The sequence below is a fragment of the Heteronotia binoei genome, chromosome 16 (assembly GCF_032191835.1).
Source record: "Heteronotia binoei isolate CCM8104 ecotype False Entrance Well chromosome 16, APGP_CSIRO_Hbin_v1, whole genome shotgun sequence".
NCBI classification, from domain to species: Eukaryota; Metazoa; Chordata; class Lepidosauria; order Squamata; family Gekkonidae; genus Heteronotia; species Heteronotia binoei.
Window position 1 is genome coordinate 50880906 of NC_083238.1, and position 25559 is coordinate 50906464.

The window sequence follows — 25559 nt, forward strand, 5'->3', positions numbered from 1 at the left end:
GCCTACAGCCACCTCGGGGGCTCCCCTTGCTCCTCCACTGGGGAGAGGTCGCTCCAGCCACTGCGGGGCCCCTCAGCTGGCAGGGCCGGCAAGGCTGGCACCAGCTGGGTGGCTTCTGGTGGTGTTACCGCTATCACCCTGCTCCCCCCAGCTCTGCTGGTTCTTCTGGCAAGGTGTGATGGAGCAGCTGATCAATGTGTCTCTGGAGGAGCTAACCCCCTTCTGACAAGACCTCGTAAGAGCGGAACCTGGTGACCCGCAGCACTTGGGCTGATAACCATTCCGGCCTGCTTGCAAAGTTCTTCGCATAGACCGGGTCCCCTGGAAAGAACCCCCTATGGCTTCTCTTGTTTTGGAGCAGCTGCGGAGGTCCAGGGCCCTGTCGGGATGCAACCTATCTAGCCTTGTGGTTAACCTCCTACCCATGAGCAGCTCTGCAGGGCTTAAGCTGGTGATTGGGTTGGGGGTGATTTGGTTCCCAAAAAGGAAGGCTGCCAGGCAGTGGTCCCAATCCCCCTGCACTATGCGACCCAGGGCCTCCTTGGTAGTGTGCACCATGCACTCTGCTTGGCCATTGGTGGCTGGATGAAAGGGAGCAGACCATATGTGCCGGATGAGGTACCTATTCAGGAACTCCTGGAAGTCCCGGAAGGTAAAAGTGGTACCGTTGTCCGTGACTAAGGTCTCGGGGATCCCGTGGGTGCAAAAGACCTTCTATAGGGCTCTGATCATGGCCGCAGCAGAGGTTGAAGTTACGGGCATCACCTCCAACCATTTTGTGTAGGCATCCACCAGCATAAAGAATATTTTTCCCTGGTATGGCCCCACGAAGTCTAGTAGCCGGGACCATGGCATACGATTGGACTCCCAGCAGTGGACGGGGGCGCTGGGTGGATCTGGCCGGGACTCTTGGCAGGGTTGGCACCTTCTAAACCACTCTTCTATCTCTTCATCCATCCCCAGCCACCAGACATAACTACACGCCAGGGCCTTCGTACGCACTATCTCCGGGTGCGTCTCGTGCAAGGCTTTGAGCACTTGCTTCCGAAGTGTAGGGGGGGAACCACCACTCTGCTTTCCCAGAAAATGCACCCCTTGTGTATGGACAGTTCATCCCGGTGAGATGCAAATGGCCTGAAATCAGCATCCAGTTTGCCCGTAGGCCACCCCCTCCCCACCCAGTCCAAAACGCGTGTGAGGATGCGGTCTCTGCCTGTGGCCTGAGCTACCTCAGCGGTGTGGAGGGGCCTCTCCGGTAAAGTCTCCAATAGCATCACGTGGTGGGCAGGGGCCAGGTCGGGGTCCATTGCGGGCAGAGGAATGCAGCTGAGGGCATCTGCATGTCCCATTGCTTTGCCGGTCCAGCTCCGCTTCGATTTTTGGTTTTAAAGCAAACGGAACTCGCCTGGCCTTCAGCCTTATTGGTCTCGTGTAGGGGTCGAGCTTTAAGGTGATGGGAGGCCCCTTGTAGCACCCCAGTGTCCCATCGAATACCTCCAGGAATTCCCAGCACATATTTTCAAAATTGTGCATTTGTATCTGCTGCAGCCTGACTATTTGTATGCCCAGAGGTCTGAACCAGGCCAGACCCAGTAATGTAGTATACTGGTGCTTGACCACGAGTATGTCCAGTACCCCCTTAAAGTTATTGAACTCTACCCTCAGAGTGGCCCATCCCAAAATCCATACGGGGTTTTTCTGGAAATCCCACAGCATGAAATCAGCAGGCCGCAACAGAAGCCAGCCGTGGGGGCAGAGTTTTCTTAGGGACTCCTCTGATATTATGGAGATGGAGGATCCTGAGTCCAGCTCCATTATGCAGGCAGCGCCCTTGATTTGGACCAACACCTTGACCTTATTGGGGGTCTCCAGGAGCATCTCCTGGATGCTAGTTGATGCGGTCATGCGAGCATCCGTCGAGTCGTGGTGCATGGACTGGCATCTGCGGTTGGTCTTGGCCCTGCAAGCGTGCGTGATGTGGCCCACTTTTCCGCAGCTCCTACAATCCATGTTGTGGTAGGGGCAGTCCCATCGCTCGTGTGGGTCTCCACAGCTGGCGCACTTTGTCCTGGCAGGTCTCTCTGTAGCTCGCAGCCGGGTGGAAGAATTTGGCCAATTTCCTGGTTGGTGGCGGAGCTTGTGTGCCTCTTCCTCCTCTTGGTTGCCCACCGCCATCTCCTCATGGTGGACGACTTCCGCCCAAGGGCTGGAGTGAGCCTTGGCGGCTCTCTCAAATGCGGTGGCTTCATTGAAGACGAGTTGGAGGGTCAGCTCATCCTTTGCGAAAAGCTTTTGCTATAGTCTTTCGTCCCAGAGGCCCCAGACAAATCGATCCCGCAGGGCTTCCTCCAGCTTGTCGAAGCTGCAGTTTTCAGCGATTTGGCAGAGAGTGGCTAGGTAGACAGCAGCTGTCTCTCCCGCCTCCTGATCCCTCTTGTGGAACAGGAATTGGTGGGCGATGATGGATGGCTGGGGTAAGAAATGCCCGGTCAGGAGTTTGACTACCTCCTCGTAAGTTTTCGCGGTGACTTTCGTGGGGGCAGAGAGACCTTTGGCGATCTCGAATGTGGTATCCCCACAGACACTCAGGAGGACATCTCGCTTCCAGCTGTCATCCGTAATCATGTTCACCCATAGGTAGCAGTCGACACGCTCTGTGTAAGTCTCCCACCTTTGGGTTTGGTGGGGTCGAACTCTGCGATGCAGCCCGTCATCCTGCTCAGGGTTGCCATGGTGGCGGTGGTTGCTACAGCAGCGGCGGGCGCTTCTGCCCTTCTGGGCTGCGTGCCTTTGTCTCCAGCCAGGTCGGCAGTTTCCCAATGGCGGAAACTAGCTCCCGCGGACCCAGCTAGGATCCCACCTTCGTCGCCAGTGTGATGTACTGAGTTGAGATGTTTAGAAGGCAACATGCTTTATTGGTGAGTACATCACAAAGACAACATGGTGGGGCCAGGTCCTCGATTATATACATCTCCCAGAACAACCCCCTTACCTGGCCAGGTCTAATCCTGGCCAGTTAAACTTCCCGCCACAGATCTTCATAGGCGGAGTGCACTTTTGTCCTTACATCCGGCGACCTGCAGTTTCCTATTGGTCACCTCTGTGCGCGCGCACTCACACTGTGTTGCAATTCAGGGACCGAATTGCAAGACACAACAGGAAGGAAGGAACAGTAAAATCCAGTGCATTATTTAGTGTGTGTGAAAGCATACCATTCATCAAGTTGTAAGAAAACTCCTTGTTCTGTAGTATAATGTTGGTGGTACGAAATGAACAGAATTAATCAGTTAGTGCATTGCCTTGAGACTCTCAATGCCAGTCTAAGCGAAGTTACCTTCATCAGTGGTTTCAACTGCCTTGAAGAGTGTAGCTCTGTTTAACAAAGCACTGTTGGGCAGTCAGTAGAAGTCACTGGAGGTGTCCCTTTACTTCCTAGTGATCTATCCAACAGCTGGGAGGTGGAGCATCCCAAGGAAAAAATCCTGCAAGTCTTATATAGGACTTAATTCTCAATAAATATGAACAGCATTTAGGCCAGCAGTGTCAAACTCAATTGCTATGAGGGCCAGACCTGACATTAATTAGACCTTGTTGGGCCAGGCCGCGTGCATCTCAACAATGTAATGCCAAGTAGCTTTATAAAGGACACAGAGAAACACTATTGAAGATTTTTTTTAAAAAAACAATAACTTAAAATATGCTTAAAAGATTAGTACTCTTGCAATATTTTGTTTATTTAACAGGCTCTGATAACTGATAGCTCTTGCTCTGAATTATTGCATCAGGATCTGGAGACAACGTCTGTGCTGTCTTGTGTATGCAATCTTGTGTATGCTGTCCAGGTGTTGTTCAAGTGTATGTGTGAGTTGCAAACCTACTTTTGATTTACTAATATTCATTGCAGAAATCTCATGGTCAACGCTTTGAACCTAAGACCCAGGAGAAAACATGAAACGGCTGGGCATTGCGAGCTTTTGTACATAAGTTGCTTCGTGTGCTGGTCAGCCAATAGGGAAAATAGAGGCTTTGCTCTGTAGCTCCTGTGCGATTGAGCAAGCCTGGCAAAGCAAGCTGTGATGCATAAGGAAGGAAGGAGAGAGAAGGAAGTGGATGACAGTGAGTTGCTCACAGGCCTGATAGGAGCCCTCCGGGGGCCTGATCTGGCCCTTGGGCCACACATTCAACACCCCTGATGTAGGCCATACGTGTAGTTGACTGTAATATAATCACAGAGTTGGAAGGGGCCATAAAGGCAGTCTAGTCCAATTCCCTGGTTCCAGTTACCTAGTACAATTATAGCAGTTAACCTCCAGTTACAATAACAATAATATAGGTAGGGATGAGTATTGATTAACATATTAATTAGATCAGGAGTAGAATTCTAGCAGGAGCGCATTTGCATATTAGGCCACACACCCCTGATGTAGCCATCCCTCTTAGAGCTTACAAGGCTCTTTTTGGTAAGCTCTTGGAGGATTGGCTACATCAGGGATGTGTGGCCTAATATGCAAGGGAGCTCCTGCTAGAATTCCACCCCAGCATTAGATAATTAATTATTAATAGCACCAGCACAGAATACAACAATATTCCAAATAATCTGAGGAATGAAATTTCAGTATATGTCTTTAATACTTGTCTCAATCACTCTCTTGTTTAAATATAAATAGATGGTGCAGTCTCATTTGGAGTACTGTAATAATAATAATAATAATAATAATAATAATAATAATAATAATAATAATAATAATAAATTTTATTTGTATCGCGCCCTCCCCGCCTAGGCGGCTCAGGGCGGCTAACAACCTTTTATACATGTACAATAATAAATAAAAACTTTAAGTTTAACAATAAAAACATTTAAACATTATAAAAACCAGTTAATATTTAAGAATTCATTGTTTAAGTTAATTTAAGTTAATCTGGCAGCAATGGTGGCATTCTGACGCTGGTTCTGCCAGTTTAAATAATTCTGTGATAATTGTGCAATTCTGGTCACCGCACCTCAAAAAGGATATTATAGCATTGGAAAAAGTGCAGAAAAGGGCAACTAGAATGATTAAAGAGTTGGAACACTTTCCCTATGAAGAAAGGCTGAAACGCTTGGGGCTCTTTAACTTAGAGAAACGTCGACTGCGGGGTGACATGATAGAGGTTTACAAGATTATGCATGGGATGGAGAAGGTAGAGAAAGAAGTCCTTTTCTCCCTTTCTCACAATACAAGGACTTGTGGGCACTCAATGAAATTGCTGAGCAGTCAGGTTAAAACGGATAAAGGGAAGTCCTTCTTCACCTAAAGGGTGATTAACATGTGGAATTCACTGCCACAGGAGGTGGTGACGGCTACAAGCATAGCCAGCTTCAAGAGGGGATTGGATAAAAATATGGAGCAGAGGTTCATCAGTGGCTATTAGCCATGGTGTGTGTGTGTTGGGCACTGTGTGATACAGTGTTGGACTGGATGGGCCACTGGACTGATCCAACATGGCTTCTCTTATGTTCTTATTATATAAGGTCATATATACAAAATTATGGTATGGAATGAGCAGAATTTCTCCTTTGTTGTCTCCCTTAGAGAAGGATTATAGTTTTTGGTAAATCAGAAAGCCAAGGTGCGTGTGCTTGACTAGCAATAAAGGAAAGGAAACCAAACAGAATGGAAACTAGTCATAAATGGGCCAGTCTTAACCTCATGAATATTTGAAGCTCCTGTGGGCATCAAGCAGATTTCACCAGCTTTCTTCAACCATCCAGTAATCATGGGTACTTGCAGGGGTGGAATTCTAGCAGGAGCTCCTTTGTATATTAGGCCACCCCTTTCCCCGATGTAGCCAATCCCCCAAGAACTTACAAAAAAGAGCCTTGTAAGCTCTTGGAGTCAGGGGTGTGTGGCCTAATATGCAAAGGAGCGCCTGCTAGAATTCCACCCCTGGGTACTGTACTTATTTTTGTTTCCAGGAGTGAGCTAAAACTAACTCCGCTGTGGCGCATAAGTTTATCCACAAGATCTCCCAGAATTGCAACTGGTCTCCAGAATACACCAATCAGTTCCTATACAAAAAATAGGCTGCTTTGGATGGTGGACTATGGCTTGCTGAAGTCCCTTCCTCTCCAGGAATTTCCCAACCTTAGCATGGGGGAGACATGGCAACCCTAGTGTGGGGAGAACTGGGTTGAGATTTTTGTGGAGCCATGGGGCTTTCTGGTTGAGCGTAGAGACTGGCTATGGAGGCTGACCTTGTTGTTTGTCATTCGGTGGCCATTTGCAGAAGAACCTGGTGGAGAACTTGAGGTTTTACTTGTACATGAATTGAGATGGATCCAATGAGGTGCAAGTTCTACTCATGAATACTTTAGAGGTTTACAAGATGATGCACGGGATAGAGAAGGTAGAGAAAGAAGTACTTTTCTCCCTTTCTCACAATACGAGGGCACTTGTTGGCACTCAATGGAATTGCTGAGCAGTTGGGTTAGAACGGGTAAAAGGAAGTACTTCTTCGCCCAAAGAGTTATTAACACATGGAATTCACTGCCACAGGAGGTGGTGGCAGCTACAAGCATAGACAGCTTCAAGAGGGGATTGGATAAACATATGGAGCAGAGGTCCATCAGTGGCTATTAGCCACAGGGTATAGATGGAACTCTCCTGTCTGGGGCAGTGATGTTCTGTATTCTTGGTGTTTGGAGGGGTGGGCAACAGTGGGAGGGCTTCTAGTGTCCTGGCCCCACTAGTGGACCTTCCGGGGTTTTTTGGCCACTGTGTGACACAGAGTTTTGGACTGAATGGGCCATTGGCTTGATCGAACATGGCTTCTCTTACGTTCTTAAAACTTTTCAATTACACTCAGGAATTTTTGCATTTTTTTAAAAAGTCATTGGTTCATCAGCAAGTATAATTTTGTCACCTCCGCTCCCAGCAGGGTATCAGAATCATGCGTTGTCACATTGAGGAACGTGTCCGACTTTTCCTTTCTGCCCGCTTTAATGTCTGCCGCTGTCCCCACGCTTCTCTTTCATTCATGAGCGGAGTAATCGTGTCGCCTATCGGAGAGCGATACAGATTGACACTTTTGGATTGATGGCAGAAACTTCTTTCTTTCTCTATTTCTATTACAGGCAAGGAAAGAAAGCATTATTGTCTCTCTCTTCCACTCCAACAGATAGAGGACAACACCTTTCGGCATCGACAGCCAAGACATCTTCGCCGAGCGAGTGAAGACGAGGGAAGACAATTACGGATGCCCAGCCGTGACCTACTCGGCAACAGAGCTCTCCTGGGAGAATTTCACCTGCATTGTTGAAAAGGAAAAGCTAAAGGGGTTTCGTGGGGAATGGAAGGACAGGTCCGCCTTTACGCTCATAAATGCATGAAGTTTTAAAATGTAAAGAGTTATTAATAATTGCTGTCTGTATCTTAGACAGATGACGTTCAGCGCCAAGTTGATGCATTCTATCACACTTTAGCAGGCCAAGGAGTTTAGTGTCCTGATTCCAGCCTCTACAGCTGAGCTTAGGGTTGCCAGTATTTGGGGACATTGGGGGTGGAGCCAAAAGACATTGGGGGTGGAGCCAGGAGCAAGGTTATGACAACCGTAATTGAACTCCAAAGGGTGTTCTGGCCATCACATTTAAAGGGACCGCACACCTTTTAAATGCCTTCCCTTGGTTGGAAATCATGAAGGATAGGGGCACCTTCTCTGGGAGCTCATAGAATTGGACCCCCTGGTCCAACCCCTTTGAAACTTGGAAGGTATTTTGGGGATAGACACTGGATGCTATGCTCAAAATTTGGTGCATCTACCTAAAAAAAACAGCCCCCCCCCGGGCCCTGGATACCCACAGATCAATTCTCCATTATAACCTATAGGAATTTATCTCCACAGGGAATAATGGAGTGCCCATCAGACATTCCCCGCCTGCTTTCTGATGACCCTGAAGCGGGGAAGGGCCTCCAAACCAGGGGATCCCTTGCCCATTTGGGGATTGGCAATCCTAGTTGCCAGGTCTGTGTTGGAAAATACCTGGAGATTTTGGGGGTGGATCTGGGAGACGGTGGGGTTTGGGAGGGGAGGGGCCTCAGCAAGGGTCCAATGCCATAGAGTCCTCCCTTCCAAGCAGCGCTTTTCTCCAGGGAAGCTGATCTCTGCCAGCTGGAGATCAGTTATCAAAGCAGGAGATCTCCAGGTCCCACCTGGAGACTGGCAACCCTGGCTCTGGTCCATCAAACTCACGTTAAAACACCACAAAACTTCGCAAGTTTCAGGATTCCTTTCCCCTTGAGTCTCGCCTGGGCCCTGCTCACTTCAGCATCAGGCCAACATGTTTCATTTCCCCTGGGCTTTTAAATTAAAGTCTCGTTCAAAATTGGTTTTGCTTTTTGTCTGAAAACTGTTTTATGCAGGGCTCTATTTTTGGAGCAGGAACTCCTTTGCATCTCAGACCACACACCCCTGATGTAGCCAATCCTCCTGGAGCTTACAGGGTTCTTCGTACAGGGCCTGCTGTAAGCTCCAGGAGGATTGGCTACATCAGGGGTGTGTGGCCTAATATGCAAAGGAGGCTCCTGCTAGAATTCTACCCCTGTAGCCAATCCTTCAAGAGCTTACAGGGTTCTTAGTACAGGGTCTGTTGTAAGCTCCAGGAGGATTGGCCACATCAGGGGTGTGTGGCCTGATATGCAAAGGAGTTCCTGCTACAGAAAAAGCTCTGGTTTTATGACACATGTTTTAAGCTGCTCTGTGTTTGATGCTGCTTTTATGCTTCAACTGGGTTTTTAATGAAGAAGAAGAGGAAGAGGAATAGTTAGTTTTATACCCTTCTCTTCACTACCAGGAGTTTTGGAGCAGCTTACAATCTCCTTCCTTTCCTCTTCCTGGAGAGCCAGTTTGGTGTAGTGGTTAAGTGCGCGGACTCTTATCTGGGAGAACCGGGTTTGATTCCCCACTCCTCCACTTGCAACTGCTGGAATGGCCTTGGGTCAGCCATAGCTCTCACAAAGGTTGTCCTTGAAAGGGCAGCTGCTGTGAGAGCCCTCTCCAGCCCCACCCACCTCACAGGGTGTCTGTTGTGGGGGAGGAAGGTAAAGGAGACTGTGAGCCACTCTGAGACTCTTCAGAGTGGAGGGCGGGATATAAATCCAATATCTTCTTCTTCTTCACTTGCAGCTGCTGGAATGGCCTTGGGTCAGCCATAGCTTTCATAGGAGTTGTCCTTGAAAGGGCAGCTTCTGCGAGAGCCCTCTCAGCCCCACCCACTTCACAGGGTGTCTGTTGTGGGGGGAGAAGATACAGGAGATTGTAAGCCGCTCTGAGTCTCTGATTCAGAGAGAACGGCGGGAGTATAAATCTGCAGTCTTCTTCTTCGTATTTGGGAGAACCGGGTTTGATTCCCCACTCCTCCACTTGCAGCTGCTGGAATAGCCTTGGGTCAGTCATAGCTTTTATAGGAGTTGTCCTTGAAAGGGCAGCTTCTGTGAGAGCTCTCTCAGCCCCACCTCCCTCACAAGGTGTCTGTTGTGGGGGAAGAAGATATAGGAGATTGTGAGCCACTCTGAGTCTTTGATTCAGAGAGAAGGGCAGGGTATAAATCTGCAGTCTTCATTTTCTTCTTCTCTTGCAACAACTATGAAGTAGGTGGGGCTGCGAGAGCTCTGAGAGAGGGTGACCTTGGGTCAGTCACAGTTCTTTCAGAGCTGTTCCTTCAAGAGCAAAGAACTGTGGCTGACCCAAGGTCACCCAGTTGGCTGCATGTGGAGGAGCGGGGAATCAAACCCAGTTCTCCAGATTAGACTCCGCCACTCTTCACCACTGCACCATGCTCGGTCTCTGGTCAAGTGTCCCCTACAAGGCTTGACCCTACTTGCTCCTATCCAGGGGTGGAATTGTAGCAGGAGCTCCTCTGCATATTAGGCCACACACCCCTGATGTAGCCAATCCTCCAAGAGCTCACAAGGCTCTTTTTGTAACCTCTTGGAGGATAGGGTACATCAGGGGTGTGTGGCCTAATATGCAAAGGAGCTCCTGCTAGAATTCCACCCCTGCTCCTATCCACCGGTGATCTTCCAGGCCAATGGCTCACCATGAGATGACCCTGCAAGTCAAATCGCCACTCCCCACCTGAATGCTGGCATATAGAAGGGATAAAAGGAAGTCCTTCACCCAAAGGATGATCAACATATGGAATTCACTGCCACAGGAGGTGGTGGCGGCTACAAGCATAGCCAGCTTCAAGAGGGGATTGGATAAACATCTGGAACAGAGGTCCATCAGTGGCTATTAGCAACAGCGTATCATTGGAACTCTCTGTCTGGGGCAGGGATGCTCTGTATTCTTGGTGTTTGGGGGGGCCTAGTGGGAGGGCTTCTAGTGTCCTGGCCCCACTGGTGGACCTCCTGATGGCGCTTGGGTTTTTTGGCCATGGTGTGACACAGAGTATTGGACTGGATGGGCCGTTGGCTGATCCAACATGGCTTCTCTTATCCAACCACACAGTTCCTGTGATGAATGAGCATTTCTGTTCACAGGGAAGAGGACAGCAATTGCCGCAGATTAGCTCCTCCCCACTGCAATCCCCACATTCCCACTATGTTGCTTCTGAAGGGACTGCTGAATTTTGAAAGCTCGGTGGGCTACAACAAGAGGGAGACCTGCTAAAATCCCAAATCCAGCATCCCTGAAGGTCTGAATACCTGCTATGTTCCCTCTAAGCTGCAGAGTCTTGTGAGCAAAAATTCTACTTTGTGAGCTGCTGGTATCAAAGTTGTGAGCTACTGCATCAAATTAGTGTGCTCTGGGACCATTTTTCCTGAGCGAAGACAAAAGTGTGTGAGCTGGAGGCTAAAAAACTGTGAGCTAGCTCACACTAACTCAGCTTAGAGGGAACTGCCCACTACCAATGTTCCCTCTAAGCTGCAGAGTCTTGTGAGCAGGCCTTGGATTCAGTGGGAGCTCACAGGAGCACAGCTCCTGAACCTTTCGGAGAGTTCCACCTCCTCCTTCTGAGAGTTCCACCTCCTTGTCCATTGAATAGTAGGGGCAGCTGCACAACAATCCCTGGATGAGCTCTACCACCTATTTTGTTACAAAATGATCCCTGCTTTTGAGCAAAGATTCTACTTTGTGAGCTACTGGCATTCAAGCTGTGAGCTACTGCATAAATTAGCGTGCTCTGGGACCGCTTTTCCTGAGCTAAGACAAAAGTGTGTGAGCTGGGGGCTAAAAGTCTGTGAGCTGGCTCACACTCACTCAGCTGAGAGGGAACACTGCCTGCTACCCTAGTTAGCAATTAAACATGGTGGTGCTTACGTTACTCATATGAGGAGTGGGAGGTTTCGTTAGGAGGAAGACCACACTAAGCCATACTCAGGGTATAATCCGCGAGAGAATGGTTTATTGTGAATGGAGGGGACAGTTCCTTCGCCGGGTCCAGCTTGAAACCATTTAATTAGAAGAACTCGTGTTGTCGACCCAGCTTGTGTCACTCCGATTAGGCAAATCGCGTCAGTCGAGACCGCCCGGCTGAGGTGCGCTTCCTTCCCTGCAGCCGACAGATGCTGATGTTAGTTTTCCAAGAAATGAGCATGAATTCATCAAGCTTCTTCCCTTGAATTCCCTTGAACTCTGATAATTCCTCAGGTGCCGACTGGAGACAGGGCAGGAATTCAAATGATGCGAGGTCTTTTTTGGTTTGGAAACAGCATAGCCATCCAGCTGTCTCAGAGCCCCTTTTCACCCCTTATCAAAGGATTATGGCCCAGCTAGTGTCCTGATCAACAACAACAACAATAAGAAGACTGCAGATTTATACCCCACCCTTCTCTCTGAACTCAGAGCGGCTTACAATCTCCTTTATCTTCTCCCCCCACAACAGACACCCTGTGAGGTGGGTGGGGCTGAGAGGGCTCTCATAGCAGCTGCCCTTTCAAGGACAACTCCTGCAAGAGCTATGGCTAACCCAAGGCCATTCCAGCAGTTGCAAGTGGAGGAGTGGGGAATCAAACTTGGTTCTCCCAGATAAGAGTCTGCCCACTTAACCACTACACCAAACAACCATCAAGGGCTCCTCCTGGTGTAGTGGGGTGGTGTAGTGGTTAAAAGTGGTGGACTCTAATCTGGAGAACCGGATTTGTCTCCCCGCTCCCCATGAGGCCTGCTGGGTGACTTGGAGCCAGTCCCTGTTCTCTTAGAACTCTTTCAACTCCACCTACCATAGAAGGTGACTGTTGTGAGGAGAGGAAGGGAAGGAGATTGTCAGCCATTTTGCGATGCAGGAAACCTGCTGTGTAACCCCTGGCCAGCGATGTTTCTCTCAGGGCTCTTTCAGCCCCACCTGCCTCACAAGGTGCCAGTTGTGGGGAGAGGAAGGGAAGGCAATTGTCAGCTGCTTTCAGACGCAGGAGGCCTGCTGGGTGACCTTGGGCCAATCATGGTTCTCACACAGTGGCGCTCTAGCATTTTGGGGGAAACTCTATGGCACCATAGAGTTCTCCCCCGATTGCTAGAGTGTCCCTGCATGAAACCATAGAGTTCCCCCCCCCTGAATTGCTAGAGCATCCCCATGCGACATGCCCGGCGTGATAAATTACTTCTGGGTGATGTCATTGCACCACACACCGCCATGTATGTTGGCTCTTTGGGGGTGAGGATTCTCCCCAGCAGCCTGATCCACGCTGGCAAATCGGAGCCCCGAAACTGGTGCAATGCATCCCTTCTGGGTGATGTCATCATGCTGCGCACTCAGAAGAAAAAGTCTCCTGCTGGCGGCCAGTGGAGACTCAGCAACCCTAGTAAAGCTTGTTGTGCCAAGGTAACAGCTGCTACTAAAAATCTGCTCAGTCAATCAAATTTCCAACAGCCAATCAGAAGACTTGCTGGGCAAAAGCCCACCTGGCCCCATCTGCTTTCTAAAAACGCTTGGTGGGTGCCAGGAAGGTGCCAAAATGCCCATGGATGCCATCTGGGAGACCCCTGATCTAGCTTATTTTTGCTAGAGCGCCAGTTTGGTGTAGTGGTTAAGTGTGCGGACTCTTCTCTGGGAGAAACGGGTTTGATTCCCCACTCCTCCACTTGCAGCTGCTGGAATGGCCTTAGGTCAGCCATAGCTCTCGCAGAGCTGTCTTTGAAAGGGTAGCTTCTGGGGGAGCTCTCTCAGCCCCACCCAACTCACAGGGTGTCTGTTGCGGGTGAGGAAGGTAAAGTAGCTGCTCTGAGACTCGGAGTAGAGCGTGGGATATAAATCCAATATCTTCTTCTCCTTCTCAAAAGACTATATTCTTCAGACTCTCAGAGGTGATTCCTCTCCAGTGGCTGAGCCCTTGCTATGAAATTCCTTCCCTCTCCCCACATCCTCCCTTCCTGCCACATCTCAGGAGGCATCCACGAGGATTCTCTCTAGAGCTCTTCTGGGGTCTCTGGGAGGCCCTGCTGCCTCTTCCTCCTCCTCGCTTTGGCAGGCGTGAAAGAGCCTCCGGGTAAGAACGCTCCAAGCGCCAAGGGCAGAGCTCGGGAAAAGCAGTGCCTCTGCCACGTGAGGCCCTCGCTACGCACTTTGTTCTCTTCTTCACATCCGACTAGGCAGCCTCCCTTCGCTGTGACCGGTGGAGTGTTCTTTTTCCATCTGTGTATTCCTCTCTTCTCCTCCCTCCCTCCCTCCCACCATCCGCCGCAGGAGAGTTAAGATGCCGTTCCAGGCTTTCTGCTCCTCTTTACATTCGGCTTGCCTTTGCAGGTAGAATAAATCCTCTCCAAGCGGAGCCTCCCGGAGGGGAAGAGAGAGGCTCACGGCAGTGATTGATGCCCTGTTTAATGACAGGCAGGCGCCATCTTTAAGTGGAGCTTTAGGGATGTTTGGGCCGGTGCACATCCCAAAAGATATCCCTGAAAGCAGAAGTCACCTTTCCAGGCCTCATATTAAGAATATAAGAGAAGCCATGTTGGATCAGGCCAATGGCCCACCCAGTTGAACACTCTGTATCACACAGCGGCCAATATGTGTGCGTGTGTGTATACACACACACACACACATATACATAAATACATACATATATACACACACACACACATATACACACACATATACATATATACATACACACACACACACACACATATATATACGCTAATGCTGTGGCTAATAGCCACTGATGGACCTCTGCTCCATATTTTTATCCAATCCCCTCTTAAAGCTGGCTATGCTTGTAAACACCACCACCTCCTGTGGCAGTGAATTCCACATGTTAACCACCCTTTGGGTGAAAAAGTACCTCCTTTTATCCGTTTAACCTGACTGCTCGGCAATTTCATTGAATGTCCACGAGTTCTTGTATTGTGAGAAAGGGAGAAAAGGACTTCTTTCTCTGCTTTCTCCATCCCATGCATCATCTTGTAAACCTCTATCATGTCACCCCGCAGTCGACGTTTCTCCAAGCTGAAGAGCCCCAACCGTTTCAGCCTTTCTTCATAGGGAAAGTGTTCAAAACCTTTAATCATTCCAGTTGCCCTTTTCTGGACTTTTTCCAATGCTATTCAGCAGGAGCTCACAGGAGCACAGCTCCTGAACCTTTCTGAGGGTTCCCCCTCCTCCTCCCCACTTTGTCAATTGAATAGTAGATGCAGCTGCATAACAATCGCTCCACCACCTAGCTTTCTACAAAGCGACCCCTGCACCTTTCCATCCTGACTCTTGCTAAGAGAACCACCAAAGGCATAGGTGTCTCCCCACCTGTGATCGATTATAACAGCCAAGCTTTCCTATTACATTATGTTGTCGAAGGCTTTCCCGGCCTATACTCTGAATCTCAGAGTCTCAGAGCGGTCACAATCTCCGTTACCTCCCCCTCCCCCCACAGCAGACATCCTGTGAGGTGAGTGGGGCTGAGCGAGCTCTCACAGCAGCTGCCCTTTCAAGGACAACTCTGTGAGAGCTATGGCTGACCCAAGGCCATTCCAGCAGCTGCAAGTGGAGGAATAGGGAATCGAATCCGGTTCTCCCTGATAAGAGTCCGCGCACTTAAACGCTACACCAAACTGGCATTTTATGTAGGCCATACGTAAAATGGAAATCGTCAAGATTGTCTCCTGGTGTTAACTTTTTTCTCAGAGTGCATTAAAATGTTCACATGCATTGAATAACTCGTTTTAATGCAGTTCATATTAAATTTTATGTTAAATGGAAAAAAAATCCACTTGCAAACAGTCATAGTGTGAACTCACCTAATGATCCACATGCATGGGAATGGGTGAAGACAAGCTCTTGGAAGAAGAAGAAGATATTGGATTTATATCCCGCCCTCCACTCCAAAGAGTCTCAGAGCGGCTCATAATCTCCTTTACCTTCCTCCCCCACAACAGACACCCTGTAAGGTGGGTGGGGCTGGAGAGGGCTCTCACATCAGCTGCCCTTTCAAGGACAACCTCTGCCAGAGCTATGGCTGACCCAAGGCCATGCTAGCAGGTGCAAGTGGAGGAGTGGGGAATCAAACCCGGTTCTCCCAGATAAGAGTCCACACACTTAACCACTACACCAAACTGGCACGGAGACTGCCCCCTGTATGTCTGCGCACTTAACTACTACACCAAACTGGCTCTCTTCAAAGAATCTTTTAAAAATCTTGGCCATACGCTCGTAAAGTGGCTGCCATAGGCTTCATTTTTGAAGACCTACTTCAGCCCTTTACTGAGACATTACCATTTCCAAACAACTGCCAGAGCCCTTTCCTGAGAACGTATCCCAGAGAAAAATTAAAATGGAACTTTGTCACCAAAATCCCAATTCTGTCAAACCTACAGGCAGCAGTTCCCAAATTTCTCTGCCAGCGAGGACGTGCGTCTGACAGGTATTTTTCCACATCTCAGGTTCTAATACATAATCAGAGTCTCTCTTCCATGGCCTGCACACCCAAATTAATTAGAAATTTATATGGCCAGAAATTCAGTTCCGCCTGCCTTTAGGACAGAGGCCATTACGGCTCCTGTGTTTGCTTTCTTCATCATGCAATAATTATCTGTCCATTTAGAAAATGCAAAATTTGTTTCTGTTTTTAATAGACGCTGTAAACCATTTAAAAAAAAAATTCCACTCTGCAGAAAGCAAATATTATCTTCTGGGTTCACTTTAAGTCGGGCTGCCAGCTGACCCCTTAGTTGGCTATCGAGGTATTCTTGATATTGTTGATGTAGCGCTTTGTTTACAGCATAAAAACATAAGAGAAGCCATGTTGGATCAGCGAACCAGTCCAATGTTCTGTGTCACACAGTGGCCAAAACCCAGGTGCAATCAGGAGGTCCACCAGCAGGGTTAGAATTCCAGAAGACTTCCCACTGTTGCCCCCCAAGAACCAAAAATACAGAGCATCACTGCCCCATACAGACATAAAAGAAGTCATGTTGGATCAGGCTAATAGCCCATTCAATACAACACTCTGTATCACACTGTGGTCAAAACCCAGGTGTCATCAGGAGGTCCATCTCGGGGGCGTGAACTCCAGAAACACTCCAGCTATTGTCCCCCCGCCCCAAGCACCAAGAATACAGAGCACCACTGCCCCAGACAGTATTCCATCTATACCAGGGGTGTCAAACCTGCAGTTTGGGAGCCAAATCAGGCTCGCAGGGGGCTCCTATCAGGCCCCCGAGCAACTGGCTGTCATCTGTTTCCTTCTCCCTTCATCCTGCTTCCTCCGGCATAACAGCTTGCTTTGCAAGGCTTGCTCAATTGCACAGGAGCTACAGAACGAAACCTCTATTTTCTCCATTGGCTGAGGCCCCTCCCTTGGGGAGGAAGGGGGGAGAAATAGCTTGCTTTGCCAGGCTCTCTCAAAAGTGCAGCAGAGCTACTGAGCCAAGCCTCTCTTCCTTCTATTGGCTGAGGCTCCTTGCCCCCACCCCCCAGTCCCCTGAGGAAGGAAGGAAAGAGCCAGAGCTTCCTTTGCCCAGTTCCTTGGATCCCATGGGAGAAATACAAAGAAAGCATCTTTAAAACCAATGAGTGATAACGTTTTAAGCATGTTTTAAGTTTTTAATATATATATATGAGTGTGTGTGTGTGTGTGTGTTTGTTTGTCGGTGTTCTTTATAAAATTTATATCTGAGGTAGAGGTAGTCCCCCATGCAAACACCAGTCGTTTCCGACTCTGGGGTGACATTGCTTTCACAACGTTTTCACGGCAGACTTTTTACGGGGTGGTTTGCCATTGCCTTCCCCAGTCATCTACACTTTCCCCCCAGCAAGATGGGGACTGATTTGACCGACCAAGGAAGGATGGAAGGCTGAGTCAACCTCAAGCTGGCTACCTGAACCCAGCTTCCGCTGGGATCGAACTCAGGTCGTGAGCAGAGCTTAGGACTGCAGTACTGTAGCTTTACCACTCTGTGCCACAGGGCTCTCCGTTTGCTGGTTTATGGAGATACAAATAGAAAGATCCGACAAACTTTCTAATATTTCCCCCCACAAAAAGTGGGGAAATAACCCCGACATATCAAGCAGACAGATGGAAATCTTCCATCATGCCACTGTGGCTGCATAAAGGTCAAGGTAGTCCCCTGTGCAAGCACCAGTCGTTTCCGACTCTGGGGTGACGTTGCTTTCATGTTTTCACGGGAGACTTTTTATGGGGTGGTTTGCCATTGCCTTCCCCAGTCATCTACACTTTCCCCCCAGCAAGCTGGGTACTCGTTTTACCCACCTCATAAGGATGGAAGGCTGAGTCAACCTCGAGCCGGCTACCTGAGCCCAGCTTCCACCACCTGATCTGAAATAGGTACAGACATGGCCCAGCCTGGCCCGACAAGGTCTCATTGATGTCAGATCCGGCCCTCATAACAAATGAGTTTGGCTCCCCCTGATTTAGAGCATCCCAGACCTTTCGGCGAGAGAGAGAGAGAGCACCGCTTTTGCTTATGACTCAAAAGAATGAGCCACCATGGCATAAAAGAAACAATCCTGATATTGGGGGTGGGCGGGGAGAGTAAGTGGGAGACACCGTTTGGTTTTTTTCTTTTCCCTCCTGGTGAATCAAGAAGATGCTGTGTGATTCCCATTGTAGGCCTGGCTCACACAATGGTCTCTTTCCAATAATGCAGATTAAACGCCAGTTGCCAAGAGGGTGGCATATGCATTCCAGGGCTGCTGGCATCAAGAGGAGCACAACACTTCTCGTTTTTGATTGAATCCCTATTAAGCTCTGCTCTGCCTTCATCTGTCACCCAAGCTGTGATTCTGGAGAACGGGGCGGGAGGGGGGGGGGGAGTGTGACGTACAGTATTATTGAGCTTTCCTCTATTATTTTTTTTTAAGCAAGTTTCTAGCCCTTATTGCTCAGAAGGTAGGCTTGAAAATGCATGGCCAACGCCCACTGAAAATCTCAGAAATGGACTAAAAGAGGCAGTTTGGTGTAGTGGTTAAGTGTGTGGACTCCTATCTGAGAGAACTGGGTTTGATTCCCCACTCCTCCACTTGCACCTGCTGGAATGGCCTTGGGTCAGCCATAGCACTCATAGGAGTTGTCCTCGAAAGGGCAGCTGCTGTAAGAGCCCTCTCAGCCCCACCCACTGCACAGGGTGTCTGTTGTGGGGGAAGAAGATAAAGGAGATTGTAAGCTGCTCTGAGATTCTGATCCAGAGAGAAGGGTGGGGTATAAGTCTGTGGTTGTCTTCTTCTTCTAAATGGTTGAAGAAGGGTCCCAATGGGTGGAGGAGGAGGAGGAGGAAAAGGAGGAGAAGATGATGATGATGATATTGGATTTATATCCCTCCCTATAAACTGAATCTCAGAGCAACTTACAATCTCCTTTACCTTCCTCCCCCCGACACCCTGTGAGGTAGGTGGAGCTGAGAGAGCTCTCCCAGAAGCTGCCCTTTCAAGGACAACTCTGTGAGAGCTATGGCTGACCCAAGGCCATTCCAGCAGGTGCAAGTGGAGGAGTGGGGAATCAAACCTGGTTCTTCCAGATAAGAGTCCGCACACTTAACCACTACACCAAACTGACAGGGAGGCACAAGAAGGCAATATTGCTGAGGCTGTGAAGGGACCAGAAAAGCTAGAAGCAATTTTGATTTCTTTCATTTCTTTCCATTATTTATAATCCACCTCCCTCACTGGGATTTGAGGCAGATTACCCAGAGTGAATCAATACAATTGATGGGATGGGACACTTCATAAACCATGAAATAGGAGGTGAGTTACATATTAAAAGATGCAAAATAGCATAGTAGGATCCACTTTACAGCAAACTATACTAAACAGCAGGGCTTTGTTCGTAGAACAAGCCCAGCAGGAACTCATTTGCATATTAGGCCACACCCCCTTCCATCACCATTGTTTCGCATAGGGCTTTTTTGTAGAAAAAGCCCAGGAGGGACTGATTTGCATATTAGGCTACACACCCCTGACAGCAAGGCAGCCTGAACTGTGTTCCTATGCATTCCTGCTCAAAAAAGCCCTGTTTAGCAGCAATGTTCCCTCTAAGCTGAGTTAGCGTGAGGGAGCTCACAGATTTCTAGCTTCCAGCTCACACATTTTTGTCTTAGCTCAGGAAGGACCCCTAAGCACAATAATTTATGCGGTGGCTCACAACTTTCATGCCAGTAGCTCACAAAGTAGAATTCTTGCTCACAATGCTCTGCAGCTTAGAGGGAACACTGCATAGCGGTATAGACTACAAATCAGTGTTCCCTCTAAGCTGGGTTACCACGAGCTTAGCTCACAGTTTTTTCAGCCTCCAGCTCACACATTTTTGTTTTAGCTCACGAAAAACGGCCCCAGAGCAAGCTAATTTATGCAGTAGCTTGACCTTTGGAGAGTAACCACATGTTTGGGCTGTTCTAATAGTGATGTGTGGACAGCCATGAATTTTTAATATTTTAATATTTGTTTTATATTGGGTTTTTTTTACTTTATGGTTTTAATGTTGTAAGTTGCCATGAGACCCTTCAGGCGGGCAGTGACTAAAAAAAGGTCTAATAAATAGATAAGTAGGTAATTCCCGCAGCTACATCAGCACAAACTTTCTTCCTTTGCACACTTTTGTAGGTAGATTCAAGTTTGGGAAGAAGCAGAAATGCTTTTCACAAAACTGCAAGATATCCCCCCCCCCCAAAGAAATTCCATTTTTCATTCAGGTACAGAGAAGCAAATGTGAAATTATTTGATTCTGGGATGCAATATATTGCTTGCTGGCAATTCCAAAGATAGACAGAAAGAGAAAGAGAGAAGAATCCGTTTATGGTGAGTAATCTGAAACATGATCCTTAGTGAAGTTCTAGAAATAATGAGACCACCCATTAGTGATGAAGGGAGAAACCCACAAACTTGGCCAGAGATTACAATGAAAACAAACACTGCCACAATAACAACTACTTGGTATGCTTGATTTTTGTTTAATGGCTACGAGAGTTAGCAGCAAAAATAAGAGTCCTGAGAAAAGACAGAAGAGTGATAGGCTGACTTGCAGATGGGGACACAAGAACATAAGAAGAGCCCTGCTGGATCAGAGTGGTCCATCCAGTCCAGCATCCTGTCTCACTCAGTGGCCAAACAGTTCCTCTGGAGGGCCAACAACAAGGCAGAGAGGCTGAGGCCTTCCTAAGAGCATAAGAAGAGCCCTGCTGGATCAGACCAGTGATCCATCTAGTCTCACACAGTGGCCAACCAGTTTCTCTGGAGGGCCAGCAAAAGGGCATAGAGGCTGAGGCTTTCATAAGAACATAACAGCCCTGTTAGATTGGACCAGTGGTTCATCTAGCCCAGCAACCAGTTCCTCTGGAGGGCCAACAACAGGGCACAGAGGCTGAGGCCTTCCTAAGAATATCAGAAGAGCCCTGCTGGATCAGAGTGGTCCATCCAGTCCAGCATCCTGTCTCACTCAGTGGCCAGCCAGTTCCTCTGGAGGGCCAACAAAGGGCACAGAGGTGAGGCCTTCCTAAGAACATCAGAAGAGCTCTGCTGGATCAGACAAGTGGTCCATTTAATCCTGCATCCTGTTTCACACAGTGGCCAACCAGTACCTCTGGACAGCCAGCAAACAGGGTATAGGGGTAGAGGCCTTCTCCTAATGAGAACATAAGAGTCCTACTAGATCAACCAATAGGTCATCTCAGGGCTTTTTTTTTTTGTAGTAAAAGCCCAGCAGGAACTCATTTACATATTAGGACATACTCCCTGACATCACCATTATTTCATGCAGGGCTTTTTTGTAGTAAAAGCTCAGCAAGAACTCATTTGCATATTAGGCCACACACCCCTGGCATTAAGCCAGCCGGAACTGCGTTCCTGCTCAAAAAAAAAGCCCTGGGTCATCTAGCCCAGAATCCTCTCTCACACAGCAGTCAAGCAGTTTCTCCAGATGGCTAACAACAGAGTATAGAGCAGGGGCGGACCAACTTGCTTAACATAAGAGACTCATAGATGAAGAAGAAGAAGATATTGGATTTATATCCCGCCCTCCACTCCGAAGAGTCTCAGTGGCTCACAATCTCCTTTACCTTCCTCCTCCACATCAGACACCCTGTGAGGTAGATGAAGATATTGGATTTATATCCCGCCCTCCACTCCAAAGAGTCTCAGAGCGGCTCACAATCTCCTTTCCCTCTCTCCCCCACAACAGACACCCTGTGAGGTAGATGAAGATATTGGATTTATATCCCGCCCTCCACTCCAAAGAGTCTCAGAGCGGCTCACAATCTCCTTTCCCTTCCTCCCCCACAACAGACACCCTGTGAGGTAGATGAAGATATTGGATTTATATCCCGCCCTCCACTCCAAAGAGTCTCAGAGCGGCTCACAATCTCCTTTCCCTCTCTCCCCCACAACAGACACCCTGTGAGGTAGATGAAGATATTGGATTTATATCCTGCCCTCCACTCCAAAGAGTCTCAGAGCGGCTCACAATCTCCTTTCCCTCTCTCCCCCACAACAGACACCCTGCGAGGTAGATGAAGATATTGGATTTATATCCTGCCCTCCACTCCAAAGAGTCTCAGAGCGGCTCACAATCTCCTTTATCTTCCTCCCCCACAACAGACACCCTGTGAGGTGCGTGGGGCTGAGAGGACTCTCACAGTAGCTGCCCTTTCAAGGACAACCTCTGCCAGAGCTATGGCTGACCCAAGGCCATTCCAGCAGGTGCAAGCGGAGGAGTAGGGAATCAAACCCGATTCTCTCAGATAAGAATCTGCCCTTTCAAGGACAACCTCTGCCAGAGCTATGGCTGACCCAAGGCCATGCTAGCAGGTGCAAGTGGAGGAGTGGGGAATCAAACCCGGTTCTCCCAGATATGAGTCTGCACACTTCACCACTACACCAAACTGGCTCTCCTAGAATAAATGTCGGATGTCTGAGAGCTGCAAGACATGGACATCAGATGTTTGAGAGAAGGAAGGAAAATAGATGGGGAGGGAGAGATGGAAAGAAAGCTATTGTGGTGGCTGGCCAATGTGGTGGTGGGGCTTCGAGATCCACACAATATGTATGAAAGGGTCACATGTGACTCCTGAGTCACAGTTTAGCCACCCCTTGGTATAGAGGTCAAGGCCTTCCCTGATGTCGTCTCCTGGCTCTGAGATTCAGATTTATCTATTTATCATCCGGCAGAATTACACACAGGAAGTATGTAATGATATAAAATACGTAACCCAGTAGATGCAACCGATATGCAGATCGACTGGGCAACCTCCTAAATACTAATATTTAGATTTTCAATCCACTCATCCACTTTTAAAATTACTTTCTCCTATGTGGTCACAGTGGCATGATGAAGATTTCCATCTGTGTGCTTTATATGTTTGGTTTATTTTCCCATTTTTTTGTGGGGGGAAATATTAGAAAGTTTGTCAAATCTTAAGAGTTCAGCAAAATTCTCACGGGGGTTTGAATGAAGGAGACCAGAAGCAAGTACTGGGGGAGGGGTAAGAAAGAAAGAGCACAATAAAGTTTAGAGGTTCTGGAGCTCAGCTTCTGTGAGCTCCTGATCAAAATGTGGCCTGTTTGGATGGGAGACCACCAAGGAAAATGGGTTACTTCACAAAGGAAGGCCATGGCAAACCACCTCCACTCATCTCACCCCTTGAAAACCTCATGTTCCTGGGGTCACCATAAGAAAGTTGCAACTTGATGACACACAATGATTACCTCAGAGTACACAAGCAAGCCGTGGTGCCTTCAGAGTAACCCACCTGAACAAACTTCTTTTAAAAAATGGCTTTCTTTGCTGAATTACATCTCCTCTAATAACATCGGTTCCCACAATTCCACTTATCCCAGCATGTTTGACCTCTAAGTTTCAACATATACTCACACACTTTCCTTTTTTCACACTTCCAATTTGTCAACAGAGTCGGTTTGACTTGAGATGTAGGGCGAGATGAAATATTGGTTTGTTGTACCCAGGTATATTTTAGATTTTTGAAACTATACTCTGTTTTCCAATTTTAGTGATTATTGAATTTATATTTTGTATCTTTGGTTATTTCTAATTGACCACTGCAAGTTGCAGTCTTTTAAAATTAAACTGGCTCAAGGTTGACTCAGCCTTCCATCCTTCCGAGGTCGGTAAAACGAATACCCAGCTTGCTGGGGGGAAAGTGTAGATGACTAGGGAAGGCAATGGCAAACCACCCTGTAACAAAAACTCCACCAAGAAAACGTCATGATGTAACGTCACGCCATGGGTTGATAACGACTTGGTGCCTATACAGGGATTACCTTTGCTTTTTACTCTGAATGCAATTGTTTTACAACTATGTAATGTCTATCCCTCTTAATAATTGTATCATATTTTGCACAAAGATGATGATGATGATGATGATGATGATGATATTGGATTTATATCCCACCCTCAACTCCGAATTTCAGAGTCTCAGAGTGGCTCACAATCTCCTCCCCCACAACAGACACCCTGTGAGGTAGGTGGGGCCGAGAGGGCTCTCCCAGCAGCTGCGCTTTCAAGGACAACCTCTGCCAGAGCTATGGCTGACTCAAGGCCATTCCAGCAGGTGCAAGTGAAGGAGTGGGGAATCAAACCCGGTTCTCCCACATAAGAGTCTACACACTTAACTACTACATCAAACTCGTTCTTAAGAAATACTGTAAAAAAATATTTTTTAAAAAAAGAGTAACTCATCCCTTCAGTTCTGGGACTCAGAAAGCAGTGAACGAATTAACAACTAGAGTTCTAGTCCTAAGAAAATATTAATAGAAATATTAATATAAGGCTGCAATGCCCCCGGTCTGGGCGGGGGTTCCCCCACCTAGGGGGTTCCCAACACACCAGCCCACATTGGGTCGGCAGGGGGAACCTCCCCCTACATCGTCAGCGTGATGACATCATTTGGAAGTGATGTCATTGCGCCGGCAATGTTGTGCAGTGGCCACTCTAGGTGTTTCCCAAGAAACTCTATGGTTTTCCCGGATGCTGTAGCCATTTGGGAGGGAAAACTCTATGGTAAAATAGTTTTGTGCGCGCAAAAGTCCCCCACTCCAGAACGCAGGGGACTTGGCAACCCTATATTAATAGCAGGAACCTGAAACTTCAACAATAACATGAGAAGAAGAGGAAAGAAGAAGAAAACAGCACAGAAAAGAAAGGAGGATGAGGGGACCTCCCAGAGCAGAATCTTTCAAATGGGTGAGACATCATCATCAGCTGAATCACAATGTGCTTCTTCCGATGGCTGTGTCAGTTGAATCCAAAGTGTTCAGCTTGTAATGACCCATGAAGGTTGAACTAGAAGACCATGTAGCTGATCTGCATAGTTCTTCTACAGAAGCTCAATTAAGATACATTGCATTAATAGAGGCACTGGGAAAAGAATGAGCTCTTGGATCGCATCAGATCTTGGAAGCTAAGCAGGGTCAGACCTCACTATTATTGGGAGACCTCCAAGGAAGTCCAAGGTCGCTATGCAGAGGCAGGCAACATCAAAACACCTCTGTTCCTCTCTTGCCTTGGAAACTCCATGGGGTTCCCATAACTCATCAGTGACTTAATGGCACTTTCCACCATCAAACATCCAAAGGACTGGGCTGCATGGTACCCTCTGGGGAATGCTAATTTCACACATGGTGGAACCTCAGCTCTCATTTGAAAGTCATCTACCTGTTTAAGGTAGTTTGGTGTAGTGGTTGAACATGTGGACTCTTATCTGAGAGAACCAGGCTTGATTCCCCACTCCTCCTCCACTTGCACCTGCTGGAATGGCCTTGGGTCAGCCATAGCTATCGTAGGAGTTGTCCTTGAAAAGGCACCTTCTGGGAGAGCTCTCTCAACCCACCTACCTCGCAGCGTGTCTGTTGTGGGGGAGGAAAATGAAGGAGATTGTGAGCCGCTCTGGGACTCTGATTCAGAGAGAAGGACGAGGTATAAATCTACTGTCTTCTTAACGAAGACAAAGTGCTGTAAGAACAGTTGTAACGCCTTTCCTATAGAACATTTTGCCTGGTTCTCACGGGACACAACAGCTTTAGCCTCGACGTCGCTTCAGTCCGGGCCAAGAAATCTTCTGAAAACCTCCAACATATAGCATAAAAAAGCTTAAGAAGTGTAGCTGAATGCAGAGCAAATCTGACACCT

General features: G+C 48.1%; 1 protein-coding gene across 1 annotated transcript in view; it reads left to right on the plus strand.

The window, feature by feature from the left end:
- Nucleotides 1–12553: 12553 nt before the first annotated feature.
- Nucleotides 12554–25559, plus strand: part of LOC132585241 (transmembrane and coiled-coil domain-containing protein 5B-like) — a 124577-nt gene continuing 111571 nt past the window's right edge. The window contains exon 1 of the mRNA XM_060257046.1: nt 12554–12802. Within this exon, the coding sequence (XP_060113029.1) occupies nt 12554–12802 (249 nt within the window). The remainder of the gene's footprint in view (nt 12803–25559) is intronic.